General features: G+C 40.5%; 1 protein-coding gene across 3 annotated transcripts in view; it reads left to right on the top strand.

Annotated features, from left to right (window-relative positions):
* Nucleotides 1–21,881, top strand: part of SCN4A (sodium voltage-gated channel alpha subunit 4) — a 135,707-nt gene that overhangs the window by 98,804 nt on the left and 15,022 nt on the right. For all 3 annotated transcript variants that reach the window (XM_089674631.1, XM_089674629.1, XM_089674630.1), the window contains exons 15-23: nt 3,048–3,404; nt 9,587–10,033; nt 11,097–11,220; nt 13,858–14,012; nt 15,033–15,206; nt 16,326–16,448; nt 18,430–18,708; nt 18,878–18,931; nt 20,748–20,885. In XM_089674631.1, coding sequence (XP_089530757.1) covers nt 3,048–3,404; nt 9,587–10,033; nt 11,097–11,220; nt 13,858–14,012; nt 15,033–15,206; nt 16,326–16,448; nt 18,430–18,708; nt 18,878–18,931; nt 20,748–20,885 — 1,851 coding nt within the window. The remainder of the gene's footprint in view (nt 1–3,047; nt 3,405–9,586; nt 10,034–11,096; nt 11,221–13,857; nt 14,013–15,032; nt 15,207–16,325; nt 16,449–18,429; nt 18,709–18,877; nt 18,932–20,747; nt 20,886–21,881) is intronic.

The raw sequence follows: 21,881 nt of genomic DNA, 5'->3' as shown, positions 1-21,881 counted from the left end.
GAACGCTGGAAAATGCAGCTAAACGTGGAAAAACACCGCTAAACGCTAATGCAAAAATGCTAAAAAAAAGCTAAAAAACTCACGTTTTTAACATGACTTTACACAGTTAATGTTGCCAGCGTTATCAAAACACCCCGTGTGCATGGAGCCTTATGTAAGCTCCCAGGATCAGGGCCCTCCTATCCCTCTTGTATTGAACTGTATTGTTGCTGTATTGTCTCCCGTTATATTGTAAAGCACTGAGCAAACCGTTGGTGCTATATAAATCCTGTATAATAATAATAATTATGTGCACTGTTTGCAGTCTGTCTGAACAGCATCTGGAGGGAGACTTGGGAGTAGTGGAGTTTGTAACTTTGCTGAATTTCACTATTGGAACCCTGAGTAATATAAAAGTGTACTGTGTGATTTCAGCCTATTGGAGTTTATGTTTTCAGAAGAATTATCAAAAAAGGGGAATACTTTTAAAGTACTGTCAGAACCTTACATGGGTGGTTTATTAGCCTTTTGGGAGCATGTCTTTATTTAAATTTTTTTTTTTTTTTGCATTCTTTTTTGTAATTTTTTAAAAAATACAACAGGCAGAAAAGAGTAAAACTTCAACAGACGTCAATGCCACCCTAATGCAACTTACAATATTTAGACATTTATAAGCCACTTTTAAATGCAGATCATCTTGCTCTGGACATTTTGGTGCTTTTGTTGTCTTCATCCCCTAATTGTAAATACATTTTATGTGATAGTCACACCAGTTGAAGAAGGTACAGTTGTTCCTGCAAAAGGATTTGCATTTCTGTCCATTCAGTCCTGAGATTTGCACAGCTCTACTACCCATATGAAAGCATATATATATATATATATATATATATATATATATATACTGCATGTTGAAATGCATTTGTATCACAAAATATATGAAAAATATATAAAAAAAATTCAAATATACTGTATGCCTTTAAAAATACAAATCTACATTTTTGGAATGCATTTGCAAATATATGTAAAAATATATGTTATAATGACCTTTTTATATATTAAAAAAAGTCTGAAGAATATATTTAAAAAATAATTTTTTAACATATATTTTTACATATATTTGTAAATGCATTCCAAAAATGTAGGTTTGTATTTTTAAAGGCATATAGTATATTTGAAATGTTTTTTTAAAAATATTTTTTATATATTTTGTAATAAAAACGCATTTTAACATGCAGTATATATATATATATATATATATATATATATATATATAAATATATTGAATATAAATTGTAGCATTTCAAATATATTTTTCTTCCATATGGGTAGAACTGTCTTTTATTTGCTGCATTTATGCAGTACAGTGTGGTCACCTCCCTGCATCCAGCCTGTGATTGAACAAGGAAGGGGCAGCAGACTGATCAGCTCAGTGACTGTCTATCTGTGCATGTCTGTTGTCAGTATATTTGTATGCAGCACACCTGACCAGTCTTTTTTTTATATTGGTGCATGGCACTTCAGGAGTCAAATAATTGTACCTACATCAATTGCATTTAAAAACTAGAAAATCTACAATTTCTGGGGAAATTGTGTAAAGTGTTTTTGCAAGCAACCCTTACCAAATGATTCATGAAATGTAAGCAGTGCACATAGCAAGCCTGACAGAGGGAGAAATGGATTTCAGCTTGTATTTTGGAGCTCCCAGTCCAGCCTGTGTGACTCAGCTGCGTGTGAGTCATGTTTGGTTGCTATAGCAACTCACTCAGTCAGGAATGTCAGCAGCTCTGCTCTAAACACGCTGTTTAAACTTGCCAACTTCACTGGCGATTGCCATCTTCAAACGCTTGTAGTTTTAAAAGTATAAATGCTACAGCAAAGAGCCATATATTGTGATAATCACATAAAGCAGGGCTAACTTTTGATGTATAGTATGTATCTGAAAGATAAAAAATGAAGGCACAGTCGCAGTTTAAAAACGTCCCTTAAAATTTCAGGTGTCTAGAGTGGATTTTCAATGAAAGTCAATGGGAGGGGTGAGTTGCAAACAAATGTTCATATTCTGAAAACTATCAGGAGTATGTCCTAGCCGTGAACATTTTTAGTGACAACAGGGTTAGCTGAACGTTTTGATATAAGATATGTGTAGGTGGGCTTGAAAATGACAGAGTGATGGCAGTTTACAAATCATGTTCTGATTTTTCCTTTGCACACTCTAGCTGTGCTCTGCTGCCACTGTACATGCACCATTCATTCCTATGGGAAACTTTTGCCACAAAAACCGCGATATTTCTTGAACGATTCGGCGAAACGTTCCACAAAGTAATAGCAATCCGATCGGGAACAATCCGCACGTTTTGATATATTACTTGTCTTTGTAGTGTAAAAACTGTGGGAGGAGTTAGCGTGGCAAATTTGGCTATAATAAGAATAAGAATATACTTGTGAGATAACAATAAGTGTTCTTGCTATGCAAGAACACTTAATAATATTTTTTAGCATGTAAATCTTTATTGCCTATAGCATTGATAATACAAATACATCACAGCGTGTTGGTTAATACAAAAAAAAGCCCACTATAGCAGTTTTCCAGACAGTGATGTTGAAGGGTCATAAACAATGCTTTTTAATGAATGCATACGTTATTGGCATTAATTACTGTTGTTTTATACTGGCTGAGCTCAGCACTAAGTTTAATATAACTGCACACATTTATACAGCTCTGCATCAGTTATTTTCAAACATTAACAACTAGAATGATCTAATTGACCTTGCTGGAATTACCTCTAGAGCTTTGTGTTCTAATGGATTAGAGTTATAGGGTTGGAGTTACCCATGTGTGAAGTCCTATATCAGAGTTCCAGTGTCCCCTAGCTAACCAGATTGCCCTAGATGTCCAAAAAAAAGTCGTAATGAGGTAAAAAGAGTGTAGAACAGGACCTGGTAATTATAGTTGCTACATTGGTGGCCTGCAGTTTTACAGTGATAAATCTTCAGTCTTTGTGTAGTCTTCCAGTTAGGTGCATAAGCTTGGAAATTTAATGTAATTTTTATGTTCTCTTTCTTCGCAGCTTAGGGTCTTCAAGCTTGCCAAGTCTTGGCCTACGCTGAACATGCTTATCAAAATCATTGGTAACTCGGTAGGCGCTCTTGGGAATCTCACGCTGGTCCTGGCCATTATTGTCTTCATCTTTGCAGTGGTGGGAATGCAGCTTTTCGGGAAGAGCTATAAGGAATGCGTTTGTAAGATCAATTCAGACTGTGTTCTTCCCCGATGGCACATGCACGACTTCTTCCACTCTTTCCTCATTGTCTTCCGAATCCTGTGTGGAGAGTGGATTGAAACCATGTGGGATTGTATGGAGGTGGCAGGGCAAGCTATGTGCTTAGTCGTGTTCATGATGGTCATGGTGGTAGGAAATTTAGTGGTAAGTTTTGCTTCATTTTCTTTTTTGGTCACTTTTTTTCCTAAATGAATTCAGCTGTAATTTCATCTGTAATACTGAATTGCTGTGATTTGTAATTTTTACTTTAAAGCCAACCTGCCGTCTTGGTGGCAAGGTCCACTTATGCAAGCTGCCCTCCCTCCCTAAAATGCTGTAGGAAAATGCAAATATAAACCTGTGAAATGAAATGTTCCATAATATACTTGCTTTCCCTGGCTTCCTCTGGAAGCATCTAGGTGAGGTCATCCTCCTTCTGGGCAGATCTCCGAGAATAGGCTAAATTTTGTGCAAGGGAATGTTCGATAATATACAGGCGTACCTCGATTAATGAACGCCTCAGGTAACGTAATTTTCGGTTTACAAATGAAAATCCATTGAAAATAATGCCTCGGTTTGCTAATTTTTTTCGCAATACGAAGTTTCCCCCGGATGCATTGCACCTGGGAGGTTTATAGTGCTGGCCCCGTGCTTTTAAAGTGCACTTTATAAAGAGTTTTGAACAGATAAGACTTTTTTTATGACCTCCGAAATGGATTAATTGGTTTTCAATGCATTTATGAATTTTTTTTAATCATGTCCCTTTATGCCTTTAAAGTGCACTTTATAAAAGGTTTTGAACAGATAAAATTTTTTTTGACTTTTTTCTGACCTCTGGAATGGATTAATTGGTTTTCAATGCATTTATGAATTACTTTTTAATCATGTCCCTTCACAGTATGTATGCCTTTAAAGTGCACTTTATAAAGAGTTTTGAACAGATAAAAGACTTTTATTAAAAACTTTTTTCTGACCTCCGGAACGGATTAATTGGCTTGAAATGCATTCCTATGGGAAACCGCGTTTCGGTTTGCGAATTTTTCGCAATACGAAACATCCCGGAGAACGCATTAAATTCGTAAACCGAGGTACGCCTGTACTTGCTTTCCCTGGCTTCCTCTAGAATCATCTAGGTGAGGGTGGGATTCTCAGGGATCTTGTCAGCAGGATGACTTCACCTGCTTCTGATCTCTAGCCTCTTTCAGCCATTTTCTCTCTGTGCGCTTGCACCAGCAACATTTGCAAAACACTGCTCTGGCTTCTTGATGGTGACATCAGTGGACCATGCCCATGCAATGTGTGTTAGTGTGGTTGCTTGTGGTCTCAACCAAGGCCACATATGACAGGGTAACAACACAGGAGCACAGTTGGGAGCAGGGGCGGACTGACAACTCATGGGGCCCCCGGGCAATAGGGGATCATGGGGCCCCTGTGTCCTTGCCCAAACTCAATAAAGCCTATGAAAAAGGTACCAGGGGCATCTCATGGGGCCCCCTACTGACCCTGGGCCCTCGGGCAGTGCCCAAGTTTCCAAATGGTCAGTCCGCCCCTGGTTGGGAGCAACATGGCATTCTGTAATAGGAAGTGACTGAACATAGACATTCGTAGCAGGTATTACTTTAAATAAAACTACAGAATTCAAAGATGGACAGCTGCTTTTGAAAATACATTATCATGTTAAAATGTACATTTTATATTACTGAGTTTAAATCTACTTTCAATTTCAAAGTCTTATTTACTCAGATAACTATTACCAAAATATCTCCTTGCTCCTTTGAACTACCAGTAAAATCTGTCATTGTGGAACAACTATAAAGTAGTTTTCACTTTCAAAAAATTTTTATTGAGAAAAAGATTAGGATATAAAACATAGCGTAAGAAAACTTACTGAAATAGCCAAGGTGATGTTAGGCAGCAAGAACATAGCTGTTGAGAATACAAAAACACCAAATGGTATAAATAGCATATTAATTATTATTATTATACAGTGTTTATATAGCACCAACAAGTTTGCTCAGCGCTGTACATTATAGTGGGGGACAGTACATGAGACAATACAGTAACAATACAATACACGAGCGGTTCGGGGGCCCTGCTCTTTTGAGCTTACAATCTAGGAGGGAGGGGAGAGTGGTACAGGAGGAAGTGGCTGTGGGGGATGGAGTGGTGGGAGGGTGGAGGAGATCGGCAGTTAGGTGAGAGTGGGGTAGGCTTCCCTGAAGAGATGGGTTTTCAGGGTGCGCCTAAAGGTGAGGAGGGTAGGTGACAGTCTGATGGATTGGGGTAGTGAGTTCCAGAGGATGGGGGAAGTCCTGGAGAAGTCCTGCAGTCGGGCGTGGGAGGAGGAGACCAGTTAGCTAGAAAGTAGGAGGTCTTGTGAGGAGCGAAGAGTACGGGTTGGGTGGTATTTGGGTATCAGGTCGGTGAGGTCGTTTGGGGCAGCGTTATGAATGGTTTTGTAGGTCAGTGTTAGTAGTTTGAATTTAATGCGTTGGGCAATTGGAAGCCAGTGGAGGGAATGACAGAGGGGCGTGGCAGATGCAAAGCGGTTGGTAAGGTGGATGAGTCTGGCCGCTGAGTTCAGGATAGACTGAAGCGGGGATAGTCAGTGATGAGGTAGACCGGTGAGGAGGGAGTTGCAGTAGTCGAGTCGTGAGATAATAAGGGAGTGAATGAGTTGTTTAGTAGTGTCTGGGGTTAGGAACGGACGTATTTTGGAGATGTTGCGGAGGTGGAGCCTGCATGAGTTTGCCAGCGATTGGACATGGGGTTGGAAGGACAGATTTGAGTCTAGAGTGACACCTAGGACTTTGGCTTGCGGGGTGGGACTGATGATGGGACTGACTAATAAGCAAAACATGTAGCCTGTAGGGAAAAGTAGTTAACAATGAGCCAAGTAATATTGTGTATAAATTAGTTGTCTGTGAACAAACTAGCTTCTAAACCCCTGGTGCTCAACCTGCATCCTGGGAACAGTATGTGGCTCCAGCATTTAATGTGCAGCCCTCAGGGCTTCCTGTAGACAGTAGTCTGATAACTTAGGTTCTTATATAGGGCAGTGAAGGAAGACATTCTTTAGAATGGTTTCTAGTACTTAAATTGTTACGTTTATTTCACATTATCTTGTATTTTGTGATGTCCTATTCCTTTTCGCTTCTTAATTTCTGTGTTCTTTTATAATCGATCTTTCTGAGAAAAATATCAACTGTGACACGAGTTATCACATAGGGAGCAATTAATTGTAAGGGGGCTTTAACAGTAGTGATCTTTATCAGTCTCATATAATGTGACCCCAGTCTAAGGCTGTCTCCTGAAACATGTCTACAGTATGACTGTCTTCTGTCACATGTTCCCAATGTTCAACATTTCTTCTAGCATGTTCCGAGCACTGAGCATCATTGGCCACTTGTCTACAGTTTGAACATCCCTTGCAACATGCCTTTAGCATTTGATTATCTCCTGTTTCTTTTCTGTGGTCTCTGACAGCTTTCTCTAATGTTACATTCACTAGGTTTTGTGTGTGGCCCTTTGGCATTTATCAGGGGCTGCATCTGAGGCCCTCTGTATCAAGAAAGTTGACCAAAATTGTCGAAAATGACCGCACTTTATATTAACTAGAAGCTACAACTAAATTGTAGGCTAAGAGAGCCCAACTGTACAAGGTCTAGTTATGTTGCAGGTCTCTGTTCGGCAGTAAGAAGGGTGACTTCTAACTCTGGCAGTGGGACAGCTCACAGCTGGGTACTGGTCTAAGCCATGAGACATTTCCTCCTGAGAGAGTCACTGTAGTCATACCAGGACTTAAGGGAAGCAATTCAAGTAGCAAGGTAATCCAGCCTGTCTGAAAAATAGAAACACAGAGGAAATTGTGAGGATATACTGTACAATAGAGGCATTCTACTTACAGTGAGACAAGATATACACTGAAGTACTCTATTTAAATCTCACAAGCCACAGTAAAGGCCCGTCTGCAGTAATGGATGCGTCTGAGGTTAGTTTATAGCTTCTTAGGTTAGCAATGTCAGCCTGACGGACACAACGTATTTGTATTTTCTGACCATTCATGGTACAGGTGTGAAATAGGTTAGGTACAGATTGGAATAGATAGCACACTGAATAAGTGTTTAGCCACTTGAGTTTGAAATTCACCTCAGTCGTTATTCCTGTTGTATTTGTATTTCCTTGCCATGTCTGTGTTTCCTGTTGAATACAAACTGGAAGTAGTATGTAGGGATATTAAACTATGAGCACTTTTTGGGGAACAGGGACTGTTTTGAATTGAATCTCTGTAGATTGAAAAGTGCTGCAAAGCGTGTTGTCATTCCAAACATTTTAGGAATAAATAAGGGAATCTTAAGTAGCTCTGATTATTTCTTGAGTGAGAGTTCATTAAATATTTCTATGCGTAACTTTTGAAATAGAAGTGACGCTAATGTGATGTTAGAGAAACAGAGTACTAGTGTGCTTTGGTTAGAATACTGAGACGCAAGTAACCGTGTCAACTAGAATACTGGAGCTGAGGCACGGGTCAGATTTATAATTAAAAATCTGAATTTACCTGGTAATGAGAGAAGATGAGGATATGGGAATCAATGCTAAAGAAGTGGCTTAGCGGGCAGCATATGCAGTAGAGGAGTGTGGAAGGTATGACCGCAAGCATCAGTATGTTCAGTCGAGGAGTGCAGGGGACACAGGGAGGTACATTTAGGAGAGGAGTGGGGAGGGTATTACAGGGGGCGGTATGTGTAGGAGGAGTGCAGACGGCAGGAGAGCAGACAGCGTGCACAGGAGAGTAGTATGAAGGGTATGACAGCGGGCAACAGGCACAGAAAAGTGAGAATTGTATGATGGAAGTAATATGTGTAGGAGAGGATTGTGAAGGGTATGATGGGGGCAATATATGCAAGAGGAGAGTGCACATTGTGCATCAGCGGTCAGTATGTGCAGGAGAGCAGTACAGAGGATATTATGATGTGTGTTGGTGGGGGGGAGTTGGTTTGTGGATTATGTGCAGGAGAGGAGTGTGAATGGGGGAAAATACATGCAGGAAAGGAGCACGGAACTTTTGGCCGAGGGCAGTATGTGCAGGAGTGGGGTGTGTAGCAGAGTACTGTGGCGTTTATTGTGAGGGGATTATGTCTACGAAAAGAGGTTTTTTTTTTGGGGGGGGGGTTGGTATTACAGATGTAAAACATGTACGGTTGATGGAAAAAGGAGGTTATGACAGAGGTTATGTGTTGGTGTGGGGGGGTATGACATGGAAGCCATGATCTTCACACAGAGGGTTTTACAGAGGAGCAGGTGACTGAAAGTCACTGGCTCTTTGCTCACTGAAGACTGAGAACTGCACAATCGTCTGTCTTTGATCGTTTGGTTCTCGGCCTGGAGGTGGCAGGGACAGATGCAGCATCGCAGCGATTTTGCATCCACTTGGGTGAGTATAAATATGTTGTTTGTTTTTTTTTTACAATCCCACGCTTTTCTTTTAAAAACAACTAGAGTGGGTGTTAACCCTTTGAGGACCAAGGGACGTATTTGTCCCATGTTTTTAATTGCGTGTATCATCTGATTAAGAACTTAAAACTCTTTTTTTTTTTTTGGTTTGAGTCAAAATATTAGTTCTTATCAACAAACAACAATTGGATCTAGCTTTTTGCCAATTATTTCATGAAATGGCTTAGTTACAGCAACTGAAGTGTACAAACTTTAAAAACAAAAAAATTGATTCTTTTGGCGTTCCAAAATCTTACGGTCCTCAAAGGGCTAAGGGGTTACTACTACAGACAGGCCATTGGGTCACAGGTCATCATCCTTTTTTTTTTTTTTTTCCTCTGGAGTCTTCCTGTTGCAGATGAACCAGCCATTTCCTCTGTTTGCTTATGACACCTTTTGAGTTATTCCTTCTGTAGGCAGGTGCTTGATTTTCTGATTAGGAGTACAATTGAGTACTGTCCGTGATACTTTTTTTATTTGCACTAACATACAATTACTCAGTACTCAATTGTTTCTGTCACAAATGCACTAATACGGCTACAATCACCTCAAGCTGATTAGGAGTAAGAATTCCACATTTCTCCCAGTGTCACCTCCTGGTAAAGTGGGTTATTTTGTGCAGAAAAGACAAGTAAAGACCTATATCCAGTTGTATTTGTAGTATAGGATATGAGATGAAATTTGGTTGGATTGTACAGCATCTTTGCTTCCCACATATCTAGTCATATTAGCCGGATGTCTAGTCTATGTACTCACTGTCCAGTGCTGGTTTTATTAGATGTCATTACATACACTGTATAACCACACTGCCAATAACAGCATATAATGATACTTATTTATTATAATATTTGTAGGTGCTTAACCTCTTCTTGGCCTTGTTGCTGAGCTCCTTCAGCGCTGACAACCTGTCTGCTTCTGATGACGATGGAGAAATGAATAACCTGCAGATCGCCATTGGGAGAATCACCAGAGGCATAGACTTTGTAAAGAAAACTGCTCTTTCCATACTGCCCTTTAAGAAGAAGAAGGATGAGCAGGAGGAAGAAGATGTTAACAAAGAAAGCATTGCATTAAATCACGTTGAGACAAAGGAAGAGCCCAAGTCAGAAAGCCCAGTTGTTGATGGTTTCATGAAAAAACCACGCTACATCATGACTGAACTCGACCACATCAATCTGATTAACAACCCACATTACAGGATAGAGGTGCCCATTGCTTCTGAAGAGTCTGACCTAGATATTCCGGACACAGATGAGATCAGCACTCAGTCAGAGATGGAGGAGAGGACTATACAGCCGAAGGTACAACCCCTTACTCTTTTATTAAGTTGTCCCTTATTTAACCTCTTCATTGTAATGAGTGGATTCCCAGTGGGTGAATATCTGCAGTTTCACTCCAGTGATCTTCACTGTGTTGACCATAGGCAAAAAAGTGCAGCGCTAAAAAGTGACAATACAGAAACAGCAGGTCACACTTTTCTTTTTTTTTACATTGGGTATCAAAATTTTAGCGCTTGCAGCCTTGTTGTGCTATTTCTTACCTACACGCATATTTACTATATCATTTCTACTACTGGGTCGACCATACCTGGTTTCACACAGCCCTGACTGGGCTCTACACATGTTGTGCATGTACTATGGCACCAGTTTATTCCCATTGATGGCTCTGTGTCCCATTTTGATTAGGAATGTGAACCCAGTCATGGGATAGGATAGGACTGCAGCAAGCATGAGTGGCAGGTGCAGGGCATGGCCACACAGTAAAGATCTTGGGTGCAAGTACGTTATATGACCAAAGGTTTATGGACATCCCATGTCAAAACCATGGGCATTACTGTAAAGTCAATTCCAGTGTTCTGGGAAGATTTTCCACAAGATTTTGGAGTTTGTGCCCATTAGCTAGAAGAGGATTTGTTTTGTGGGACATGAAGGCCTGGCTCACAGTTAGCAATACAACTGATTTCAGAAGATGTTTAATAGGTTTGAAATCAGGGCTCTGTGCAGGCCACTCGGGAACCTGCACACTGAATTTGTCAAACTATGTCATTATGGAGCTGCCTTTGTGCACAGCACTACAAGTGCCCTTCCCCAAACTGTTGCCACAATGCTTGAAGCACGCACTGGAAACACCTGAACTCAATCATTTGGAGGTATGTACGCTTTTGGAAATAGGTAGGTGTGATGGCCAGGTGCCTAGTGTATTTGCAATCCACTATGTGGGGAAGTTGGGGGAGGGATCTGGGGTCCATAAATAAACTGCTATGACTGGTTCTGTTTTCTCAAAGTTTGTATACCTTTTTTTTTTTGGAATATCAAAATACTTAACGATCACATATATCCTTCATTATCCTATATTTTGCTATAGCGGAAGTTTGATGATGGTTCATCAATGTGCAGCACAGTAGATTATAAGCCTCCCGAGCCAGAAGAAGAGGAAGAGGCCCTTGAGCATAAAGAAGAGGAAGGCCCAGAGGAATGCTTTACAGAACGTATGTGGAAAGTGCATAATTAGATTATCAGATCTGCTGAATTACATGGTGTTTAAACTGGATCTTCACTCCCCAGAGTCACTGTTCCTCTCTGCAATCCTCCCACCTAGAAAATGGTATGTCCCTTTCTCACAGCTTCCTTGGATATCTACATTACATATCCCAGGAGGCTACAGTAGAAGGACAAAGAGCAGTCACTGGGCAGAGATGGTGCACGTCTTCATGGGCCAACTGCTGGAACCTGGAGGAGGGGACCAAGTTAGCAGGTCAACGCTGGAGCCAGTGGGAAGGTGAGTATGTGAAATTAGTCTTTTGTTGGCCTGCGCCAAAAAGGTAATACTACTAAAATTAAAAAACACATCAACACTGAATCCAAAGTCACCATTTCTAATGGAACAATGCCTAAGTATAAACCAATATTTTTCACCAGAGCTTGCCCATCATTGGCCCATTGCACATGGGGAGTCTAGTCCTATCCCAGCATTTAAGTGTGCCCAGGTGCAGCATCCAGCCCTGCTGTATGCCGCTTGTCAGAATCTATGGCAGGCTTAAATACATTGCAGCTGAACGCTGTGGTACTCATGTATAGGGCACTATGCATTCAGGGTTGAATGCCTGGAATGCAGCTATTCTGTGTTACAGGCATTTGTCCCTGAATGGACAGGCCCCTACATGTGAGTATCACTTGGTACAGTTTTCAGCTTTGTCCAATTGCAGTTTATGGCCTGCCATAGACTTTGACAGGCAGCAGATGCTGTACTTGTGCCTCCTGGATGAACTAAGATGGGATGCAAAGGTGCAAGACACCCTGCACACAATCAGCCTAAATTGCAAAAATGGTGGGGACCATGGTTAACAAGCTGTCCTGAATTTTGTGGAGCTCTCTCTTAGGTTTAACATCTGTTTCATACTTGTAATGTCATGTAGCTATAGCTAATATACGTAATTACTGGGTTCAAACCTCTCTCAACTCCCTACTATGGGTCACGTGGTACCAAGAGAACTCTAATTGAAGCATGTTGCTTTAATCACAAGACTTTTTTTTTTTCGCTTTTCCCTGTGTCTATTGTCAAAAAATAATTTTTATAAGTAAAATATCTTTAAAAAAAACCAAGCAAACAAAAAAAAACCTTTATTGTGTAACCTAAAGCTGTCATTCCAAATTATCCATCACTGTCACTTGCTGGTAGAAGGTGGAATTTAATGTTCTCTATAAATTCAGTGTTTTTTTGTTTTTGTTAACAGCATCTGACTTCTCAGCAGGGTCAGATTAAGACCCAATGGGGTCTCATCCCAACTAAAATGAAAATCCACTTTGAAGTAGTGCTAGAGGCTGAATACAAGGTTTTTAAACTAAGGTGTATAATATGGAGGGATAAAGTCTGCTTTTATTCCATCGTGGTGCTTTACACCTGCTGTACAATACAACACACATGATACTGTATCTCATATTTGCTTCAGATAAGCTGGCAAAGGTGTTTAAATACGCATCAGTGAACGTGGGAGCACTATCTCTTCAAAAAAGAGAAGAGAAACTAACAAGCCTGCACCTTTTTTTTCTTCAACTTTTTTTTCCCCTTAATTAATTCAAAAGAGTTCACAGAACTGTAAAAAGTGTTTCTCTTGGGGCTTGTAGTCTCTGAATAATGTTTGATAGCATATCAGGACAAGATCTATTGCACGTTAACTAAAAATTGTCAATAAAAAAAGATGGTGGTTTCTTTAATCCTTGTTATAGCTGAATTCCAGGCAAATGGCTAAATGTAAAAATGAAATACATCTATGGGAGTTTTTTTTTTTCATGTGCCGAAGGATTTGTATTTCTGTACATTCAGTTGTGAGACTTGCATCTCTGCCATACAGCACAGCCCTGATGGCAGAAAACCTGATTTTTCTGTGCTGCAGTCAAAGGGTTAATTCACCTTTTACAGAAAAATCGCAAACGTGAACTAGAAGTCTAGGTTCACACCTAAGTGTTTTGTGGTGCATTTTGCAGAAACGCACTACAGTCCATTTAACTTGATTTCCTATGGGTCACATTCACATCTCACGTTTTCGCCCATTGCGTTTTTTTGGAAACGGTCAGGGACTTTTTAAACACAAAATATTGCATTTTTGGTTCAATAGACTTCAACAGAGATGCTCCAGAAATGTATGTAGTGCGTTTTTGAAGCGTTTTAATCTGCCCAGCAACAATTTGGAATAAAAGAAATGAAAAACGCATATGCAACAACGCAAAAAGCACTGCAGAAACGGAACAAACGCAAACTGCATAGGTGTGAACCTAGCCTAACAGCAGACACCCTTCCCACCCCCATACCTGTTCTACTTACGTCTCAGGTTGCTAAGCTGTCAGCACCCTCACAACCGCTCCACTGCTCTGGGGATCTGAAATCCCTGCTGTTCCCTCTCTTTTCTCTTCCAGGATAGACCAGATAGATTCTGATTGGTCAGTGCCATCATTGACGTAATGGCGCTCATAGGAGTGTCGCTATATAACCCTGGAAGGGCCTGACATGTAATGTTTTACTTACAGTGGCCCCTCTAACACACACAGGATGTAATGTAACTTAACTGCCCACCTTAAAAAATGCTTTATTTTCTTGTTTATGTATTTATTTTTTTCATAAATAACAGCTTGTGTGAAAAGATGTCCATGTCTGTACGTTGATATCAAAACGGAAAAAGGGAAAACGTGGTGGAACATTCGGAAAACCTGTTTCCAGATTGTTGAGCACAACTGGTTTGAAACATTTATTATCTTCATGATCCTGCTCAGCAGTGGAGCCCTGGTAAATGCAAAGCTGCATGCAACTGCTATTTCCCAAACATAAATGACTGTGGATCATAAGACATGTACTAATCTCATAACTCCCAACTTTACGAGACAGAAAAGAGTGTCACCTTTTACCACTTGGGCAAAAGATGTGCTCTGACCACTTCTTCAGTTATGCAAAGGATGAATTTATGGGCAAAGGATGAATTAACAATGGTCTAAATCAGCCTTTCTCATCCATGTTATATGCATATATGTGAACACAGGCTCAATGCCTGATTCACGTAGGAAATTTTGTGTGATTATGAGACAGGGCAAGTCTTAGTTCAGCCAGCGCAGATGGTTGGAAAGTGCAGTCTGAAGAGGCTTTTAGCGGCTATGATTACGTAAACAGATTTTTTAAGGTGACACAGTTGAGTACTGCCTAGGATACTTTTTAATTTGCACTAACAATTTCATTTCTGGAAAAAGCTGTCAGGAGGTCTAGATACTTATCTGCTTTGAGTTTAGAAGAAGGCAAACCACCTGACAGCTCATAATGAATATTTAACTGTTATTGAAAAAAAAGAAAGTATCTTAGATATCATTCAACTGTGTTGTTGCAGGTGTTGAAAAAAAATCTCAACCGTTACCTTGAATAAATTTCGATAATTATTCTCACAGTGTGGTGAAAGGAGCTCTTTATAAATGACTTTATTGGTCATGGATCTGTTTTGAAAACAACACCTGCATGATTCAGTGTGCATTTTGTTGTTTTGTAGTGAATATGTTGTTGTACAGTGATCAAAGTTGTCTTTTCTCTCCTCTCTTCAGTTTGACTGTTCTCTTTAGATTTTACAAAACTTGATGGGGGGAGCTTCAGATACTTTTATGAGCAAGCAGGCTAGGATGTAGAATTTTTCTTTTATATTCATAGTTTTTTTGTGTTGAACAGCTGAATTGTGGCCTAATTTATACCTCTAGAAATAAATTTTTAAAGGGGGGGGGGGAGTTGTAATGATCACGTCTAAATTCCACTTATCTGCTTTCCTACTAGGCATTCGAAGACATCTACATTGAGCAGAGGAAAGTTATAAAGACTATGCTAGAATATGCCGATAAAGTGTTCACGTATGTCTTTGTGATTGAGATGTTGTTAAAGTGGACGGCTTATGGCTTCAAGGTTTATTTCACTAACGCTTGGTGCTGGCTGGATTTCCTTATTGTTGACGTAAGTACATTTGTATTTAATGACTCCTGAGGAGGTCCCTTAGAATCAGTTATGGAAGTTGTGTGCTTGATTCTGCAGCTGTTCTACCATTTTATGGCAGAATCAGCAGGATCTTGTGGATACAACAATAGGTTGAGCGTATTATTTTAAGAATATTATGGTTATATTTTCTAAAACTTCTAAGATATTATGTGTGGATCCCAATTTAGAAAGAGAATTTTACATTAAAAAAAAAACTGTACTGAGGAAACACGAAAAATCTTTTTTGTGACATTGCCAAAACTGAGCCATGTCCCATTTTGAGTCTCAGGAGTGTTGACAGCAGACCCTTTATGAATTAAGCCCGCCAACAGTAGTTACAGCCAAAACTAAATACACAACCCTGCACACTCCATTGCACCAAAGCAATGTAATTTACTGTTCTCCTTTTGGATTGTAATTAAAAAATTATAATTAAAAGCTAAACAGCCATTTGAACTCTTTGTGCAGATGTCCTGTGTTTAAAGAGGAAATAAAGTCTCAATTTTATATACTGCAAGTAGGCAGACTGTTTATTGCAGAAGAGATATGCAATTTCTCTTCTGCAATCAAATAGACCTACCTGCCTGCTTGCAGTTATCTTTGGAATGTACACCGGGCTGGGTAAGTGCAGCTCAGTTTATATTTGTGCACAGTGCCTGTGTTTCGGGATGACCGTACCACTGAGCATGTGCAGAAGTGATATCATCCCACAACGGCCAAGGAACACAGCTACAGCCCAGCTCATGAAAGAAGGTGGGCAGAAGATGCTGGTGCAGAACATCGGACCATTGGCAGAAAGGTAAGCATCAAGGCATATAGTTCCACTTTAACCTATTTTTCCTGAAGACTGGATAAGTTCTATATTATTGGCACTTTTTAAACCTGCTGGTGGGGTTTTTAAAGAGACGGTGGTAGTCCACAATGTCCTCTCAGCCCATTTCATGTTTTAATTTATATTATAGATTAACAGTTGCATTTACAGGTAAATATCAACATGAGAGTCCATTTTAAATCATTTTTTTGTGTTGAAATGTTCTATGAAATGTCTATTTTCTCTGCCATGGATATGGTGAGTAATCAATATTGTACTATTCAAAGGTGTCTTTGGTCAGTTTTACTGCTAACTTGATGGGCTACTCAGAACTTGGAGCCATCAAATCGCTGAGAACCCTGAGAGCCCTCCGACCTCTGAGAGCATTATCAAGATTTGAAGGCATGAGGGTGAGTAAATATGCTATGCCTTGGTTTATGTACAGAATTCCTAGAAAATGATGATTGTATTTCAGTTTTAATCAGTTTAAAGCTGGCTATACACATATCTGCTTTTGATCTACCATGTGAGCCAATCTTACTGCATATATGGAATGGTATAGGAGATCCTATAGAGACTGTACAATCAGATTGCAACATGTGTGGCCAGTTTATGTGGTTACAGGTTTGTATAGTATATGAAGAAGCAGACGCCACTCAAAACCGATCCCTGGAGTCAAACAATGATGGCATGTTGTAGATGGCCTCAACCGCCGCTTCAGCCAGGCCTCTAACATGTTTTGCCCTGCCCATCGGGGGCAAAATGCATCAGAGGCCGTGGCTGGAGCGGCGGCTGAAGCCAGCTGCATCATGCTATCATTGTTTGACTCCACGGATCGGTTTTCAGTGGCGTCCCCTTCTTCATACACCGTATCAGTTTCTGGAACAACCTGGGACGCTGCTCCCCTCTTCTTTCTCTGCCGGTGGGGTGACTTTTACCTGTACTGAGCCTTGAGTGGCACCACAAGTCTCCCACATGTTGTATACAGGATTGTATCGTTTTAAATGCACTAGGTCCTTTAAAGTGACCCTTTATACACTTTAATGTGCTAAAGAAGCAGCATTTAAAATTGGGTTCCTATAGCGTCCTAAATTCATATTTATATAACTTAATATTCCGTAGGACTTACAAACCCAAAGGTGTTTTTTGTAGGAAGCAGAAGGAAGTGTGGCTGAATCATGGGAACTGGTGAAGGTTTGCATAATAGAGTGTGCTGGGTTTGGAGTTCCTGAGGATCTCTACAAGTTATGTAAAAAACAAAACAAAAAATGCACAGGCATTTCTAGGCAACGGCTTTGTGTAGCTGTTGCCGATTATATAATTCTGCCAAAGGGACGCCCCTAATATAACCAAGTTTCCAAAGGTAACCTTTCACCTTTTCCCTGGCTCGATGCCCTTTGGTTAGATCCTTCTGATTGGTTTCAACTCCTAGTTAGATTTTCTTCTGTTATCTGAAATCCTCTCCACAACAACCTCTATATAAATTATAGATCTATATATTAAAAAAAAATAAATCTTTATTTCAAAGAAGACATACCAAGGATGTTTATAGATGTGTATACTTACTTGGTTCACTATTGAATATCAAGGATTTGCAGGAAGATATGAAAAGCCTTTACATCTCCCTGTTCCACTTGGCACGCTTCTTTTTTGCATGCTTGCTTACAACCAGTTCACTGGAGGCAGGTCATAAAGAAACTACAATGCTAGTAGCCTAAAGCAAGCCATAGAAGATTGCTTGTTTTTTTGTTTTTGAATCAGCCAGTGGGCCGAAAGAAAAAACTGAATGGATTCCTCCATCCAGACTAGTGAGGTGGATAGAGGAACCCTCCCTGCTGGGACATTGTATTCCGCTGTCAGAATACGCTGATCGGCAGCTGCAACCAGCCAACAAAAGTCAACCCAACAATCAACCCTTGTCCAACAGGCATGGTCACACAAGGATCGAAATTCATCCAGTCCCTATTGAATCGGCTGAATTGCGATCCTTTTATGGCAAGCTTTAGATTACGAGATTTGAGGGACATCAGACTTACAGCTAATGTGCATGGTTACTTATCCTGTGCAAGCCCTTTTTTTGTGCAGATTATATGATATCTTAATATTTTTGTATTATATGGAAATCTTCTATCTGTAATACATGACCCCCGCTAGTGTGATTGGAAACTGCTGTTGCATCACTTCCAGCTGCATCTGTTGGCTGTACAGTTACAGTGGTGCTCTGTAAGACTGCAGAGGAAACCCTCTATAGTACTGCTGCACAGGGAACCCTCTGTATTACTGCTGTACAGGGAAGTGTTCCAAGCAGAAATGGTGGTTGGGGGGAAGAATCACTTAACCATTTTCTTTCATTAGCAGAGTCGATTTCTAAGGGGTTTCTCTGTTTTCAAGGTGGTAGTAAATGCACTGCTGGGAGCCATCCCTTCCATTATGAACGTACTGCTGGTCTGTCTAATCTTCTGGCTCATCTTCAGTATCATGGGAGTTAACCTGTTTGCTGGGAAATACTATCGATGTGTCAACACGACAACGTCTGAGTTATTTGACCTTTCCGTGGTAAATAATCGATCGGACTGCTTCGGTCTAAACAACACAGAGGAAGTGCGATGGGTTAATGTCAAAGTGAATTTTGACAATGTGGGTCTTGGATACCTTTCCCTCCTGCAAGTGGTAAGGAAATCACTGCAACAGTATGAAATGATGTGTATGAGTAGCATGAACAGTATATCACTTGTCATGTATGGCATGGGAATGAAAGAACAGAGCTATGGAAAATATCAACTTAAGCACAACAGTCACTTTGAAATTCAGTATCAATTTATTTCTGCTCTCTCTGTAGGCCACCTTCAAAGGCTGGATGGATATTATGTATGCAGCTGTGGACTCCAGAAATGTGAGTAAACTCAGAAGGGTGTATAATATTAAAGAGGACCTGTCCTCTACACAAGGGAACCACTGTTCTATTAGCTAATTAGGACTGTGTCAAAGTGGTGCTTTATGGACCTCATGGTACTCCCTGGTTGTTTAGAATTTTTTTATTAAATAAGAACTAAAGAAGAGATACTTATAGCTCTGCTTTAACCACTTGTTGACCACGCTATGATGGCTACAGCGTGGTTGTCCAGTTCTGGGAGAGCGTCATATGACTTCCTCCCACCCCAGCATGCTCTGTGATTGCTGATCACATGACACGGTAAAGGGCCAATCACAGTGGCCTTTTACCACGTGATCAGCTGTGTCCAATCACAGCTGATCACTATGTAAATACAGTTGCCGGTTATCAGCAGCACTTTCCTCACGCTGTCACAGTGGGAGGAAAGTACTGCCGATAATCAGTAAGTGTGAAAAGAGACATCTACACTGATAATCAGGGCACATCAGTGAAGGAGAAAAATTACCTGTTTGCGACATTTTATAATAAAAACTAAAAAAAACACTTTTTTTCAAAATTTTTGGTCTTTTTTCGTTTGTTTAGCAAAAAATAAAAACCCCAGTGGTGATTAAATAGCACCAAAAGAAATCTCTATTTATGTGAAAAAAAAGGTAAAAATGTCATACGGGTACAGTGTTGCATGATCGCGCAATTATCATTCAAAGTGCGACAGTGCTGAAAGCTGAAAATTGGCCTGGGCAGGAAGGGGGTGAAATTGCCCGGTAGGCAAGTGGTTAATGATGATTAACCCTAATTAGCTCCTTCATTAGTTATTTTACGGATTTTTTTTTAAACATTCTTAATCTTTTTCATTTTTGTAGCACCGCATTTAAAAATAAAGGTTGTAGCACTGTCAGGAGAAGAGCAGGTTGTAGGACTGTCGGGTGAAGAGCAGGTTGTAGGACTGTCAGGAGAAGAGCAGGTTGTAGGACTGTCAGGTGAAGAGCAGGTTGTAGGACTGTCAGGAGAAGAGCAGGTTGTAGGACTGTCAGGTGAAGAGCAGTTTGTAGGACTGTCAGGTGAAGAGCAGTTTGTAGGACTGTCAGGTGAAGAGCAGGTTGTAGGACTGTCAGGTGAAGAGCAGTTTGTAGGACTGTCAGGTGAAGAGCAGGTTGTAGGACTGTCAGGTGAAGAGCAGTTTGTAGGACTGTCAGGTGAAGAGCAGTTTGTAGGACTGTCAGGTGAAGAGCAGTTTGTAGGACTGTCAGGTGAAGAGCAGGTTGTAGGACTGTCAGGTGAAGAGCAGTTTGTAGGACTGTCAGGAGAAGAGCAGGTTGTAGGACTGTCAGGAGAAGAGCAGTTTGTAGGACTGTCAGGTGAAGAGCAGGTTGTAGGACTGTCAGGAGAAGAGCAGGTTGTAGGACTGTCAGGTGAAGAGCAGGTTGTAGGACTGTCAGGTGAAGAGCAGGTTGTAGGACTGTCAGGAGAAGAGCAGGTTGTAGGACTGTCAGGTGAAGAGCAGGTTGTAGGACTGTCAGGGGAAGAGCAGGTTGTAGGACTGTCAGGAGAAGAGCAGGTTGTAGGACTGTCAGGTGAAGAGCAGGTTGTAGGACTGTCAGGTGAAGAGCAGGCTGTAGGACTGTCAGGTGAACAGCAGGCTGTAGGACTGTCAGGTGAACAGCAGGCTGTAGGACTGTCAGGTGAACAGCAGGCTGTAGGACTGTCAGGTGAAGAGAAGGCTGTAGGACTGTCAGGCGAAAAGCAGGAGGCAACTCTCCCCTTTAGTAATGGTGCGGTATATGGCCTGTCATAACTAAACATTCCCATTGTTTTGCAGATTGAAGACCAGCCTCAGTATGAAATAAACTTATACATGTATCTATACTTTGTCATATTCATCATTTTTGGAGCTTTCTTTACTCTGAACCTTTTTATTGGTGTCATCATTGACAACTTCAACCAACAAAAGAAAAAGATAAGTATTGGGTAGATGTATCTTGTATGTAGGCCACTGACACATTTTTATTTATGGATATCATACTATAGCTAACTACATGGTTCTACTGCAGACGTTATATAGTGTACATACAGTGTGTGTGTAGTTGTATAAAGGTGGTCTTTGGAATCAGGAATGAGCATCAGTGCACTTAGTGATACAGCATATCTGGACCTGTCTAATGGCATCTCTGTAGTAATAGTTGCTTCTTACACCTAGTGGTAGGAATACATACCTCATATGTATGTCTAGTAGCATCCCTATAGGAGTACATACCTCATATGTATGTCTAGTAGCATCCCTATAGGAGTACATGCCTCATATGTATGTCTAGTAGCATCCCTATAGGAGTACATGCCTCATATGTATGTCTAGTAGCATCCCTATAGGAGTACATGCCTCATATGTATGTCTAGTAGCATCCCTATAGGAGTACATGCCTCATATGTACGTCTAGTCACATCCCTATAGTAATATGTACATCTCGTAGCATCACTATAGGAGTACTTGCCTCATATGTGCGTCTAGTAGCATCCCTATAGGAATATGTACGTCTTGTAGCATCCCTATAGGAAATACATGAATCAAAATGCTAGTAGCATCACTGTACAAATACAGATACACTTCTAGTAGCATCTCTATAGGGGTACATTCATCATTCCTTTCAGTAGGTAACTCTGAACTTGACCAGTTACAATAGTGCAGGGGGTGGGGGAAGACCTGTCGCCAAGGTTTGGTACATACCTCTTTTGGATAGATTTTCTCTTTCCGGGGAATATTTTCTTAGGAAGGCTGTTATTGCTACTTCTCATTGTATAAATGCTTGTTAGCTGGCTTTTTAATTGGTCCTTGGGTCAGTTCTTTGATTTATTAACCTGGAACAACAATGTAGATAAGGACTTCAGAGTTTATTCTGATTTTCCTGACCTGGATACTTGGTCCAGGCAAGTAACTAAGAAAATATTGACATCAAGG

The sequence above is a fragment of the Staurois parvus genome, unplaced genomic scaffold (assembly GCF_062004578.1).
Source record: "Staurois parvus isolate SC_StPar_1 unplaced genomic scaffold, SC_StPar_1.0 ptg000151l, whole genome shotgun sequence".
Lineage (NCBI taxonomy): Eukaryota > Metazoa > Chordata > Amphibia > Anura > Ranidae > Staurois > Staurois parvus.
Note: the sequence above shows the minus strand (reverse complement) of the source record. Positions and strands in the feature narration are given on the sequence as shown.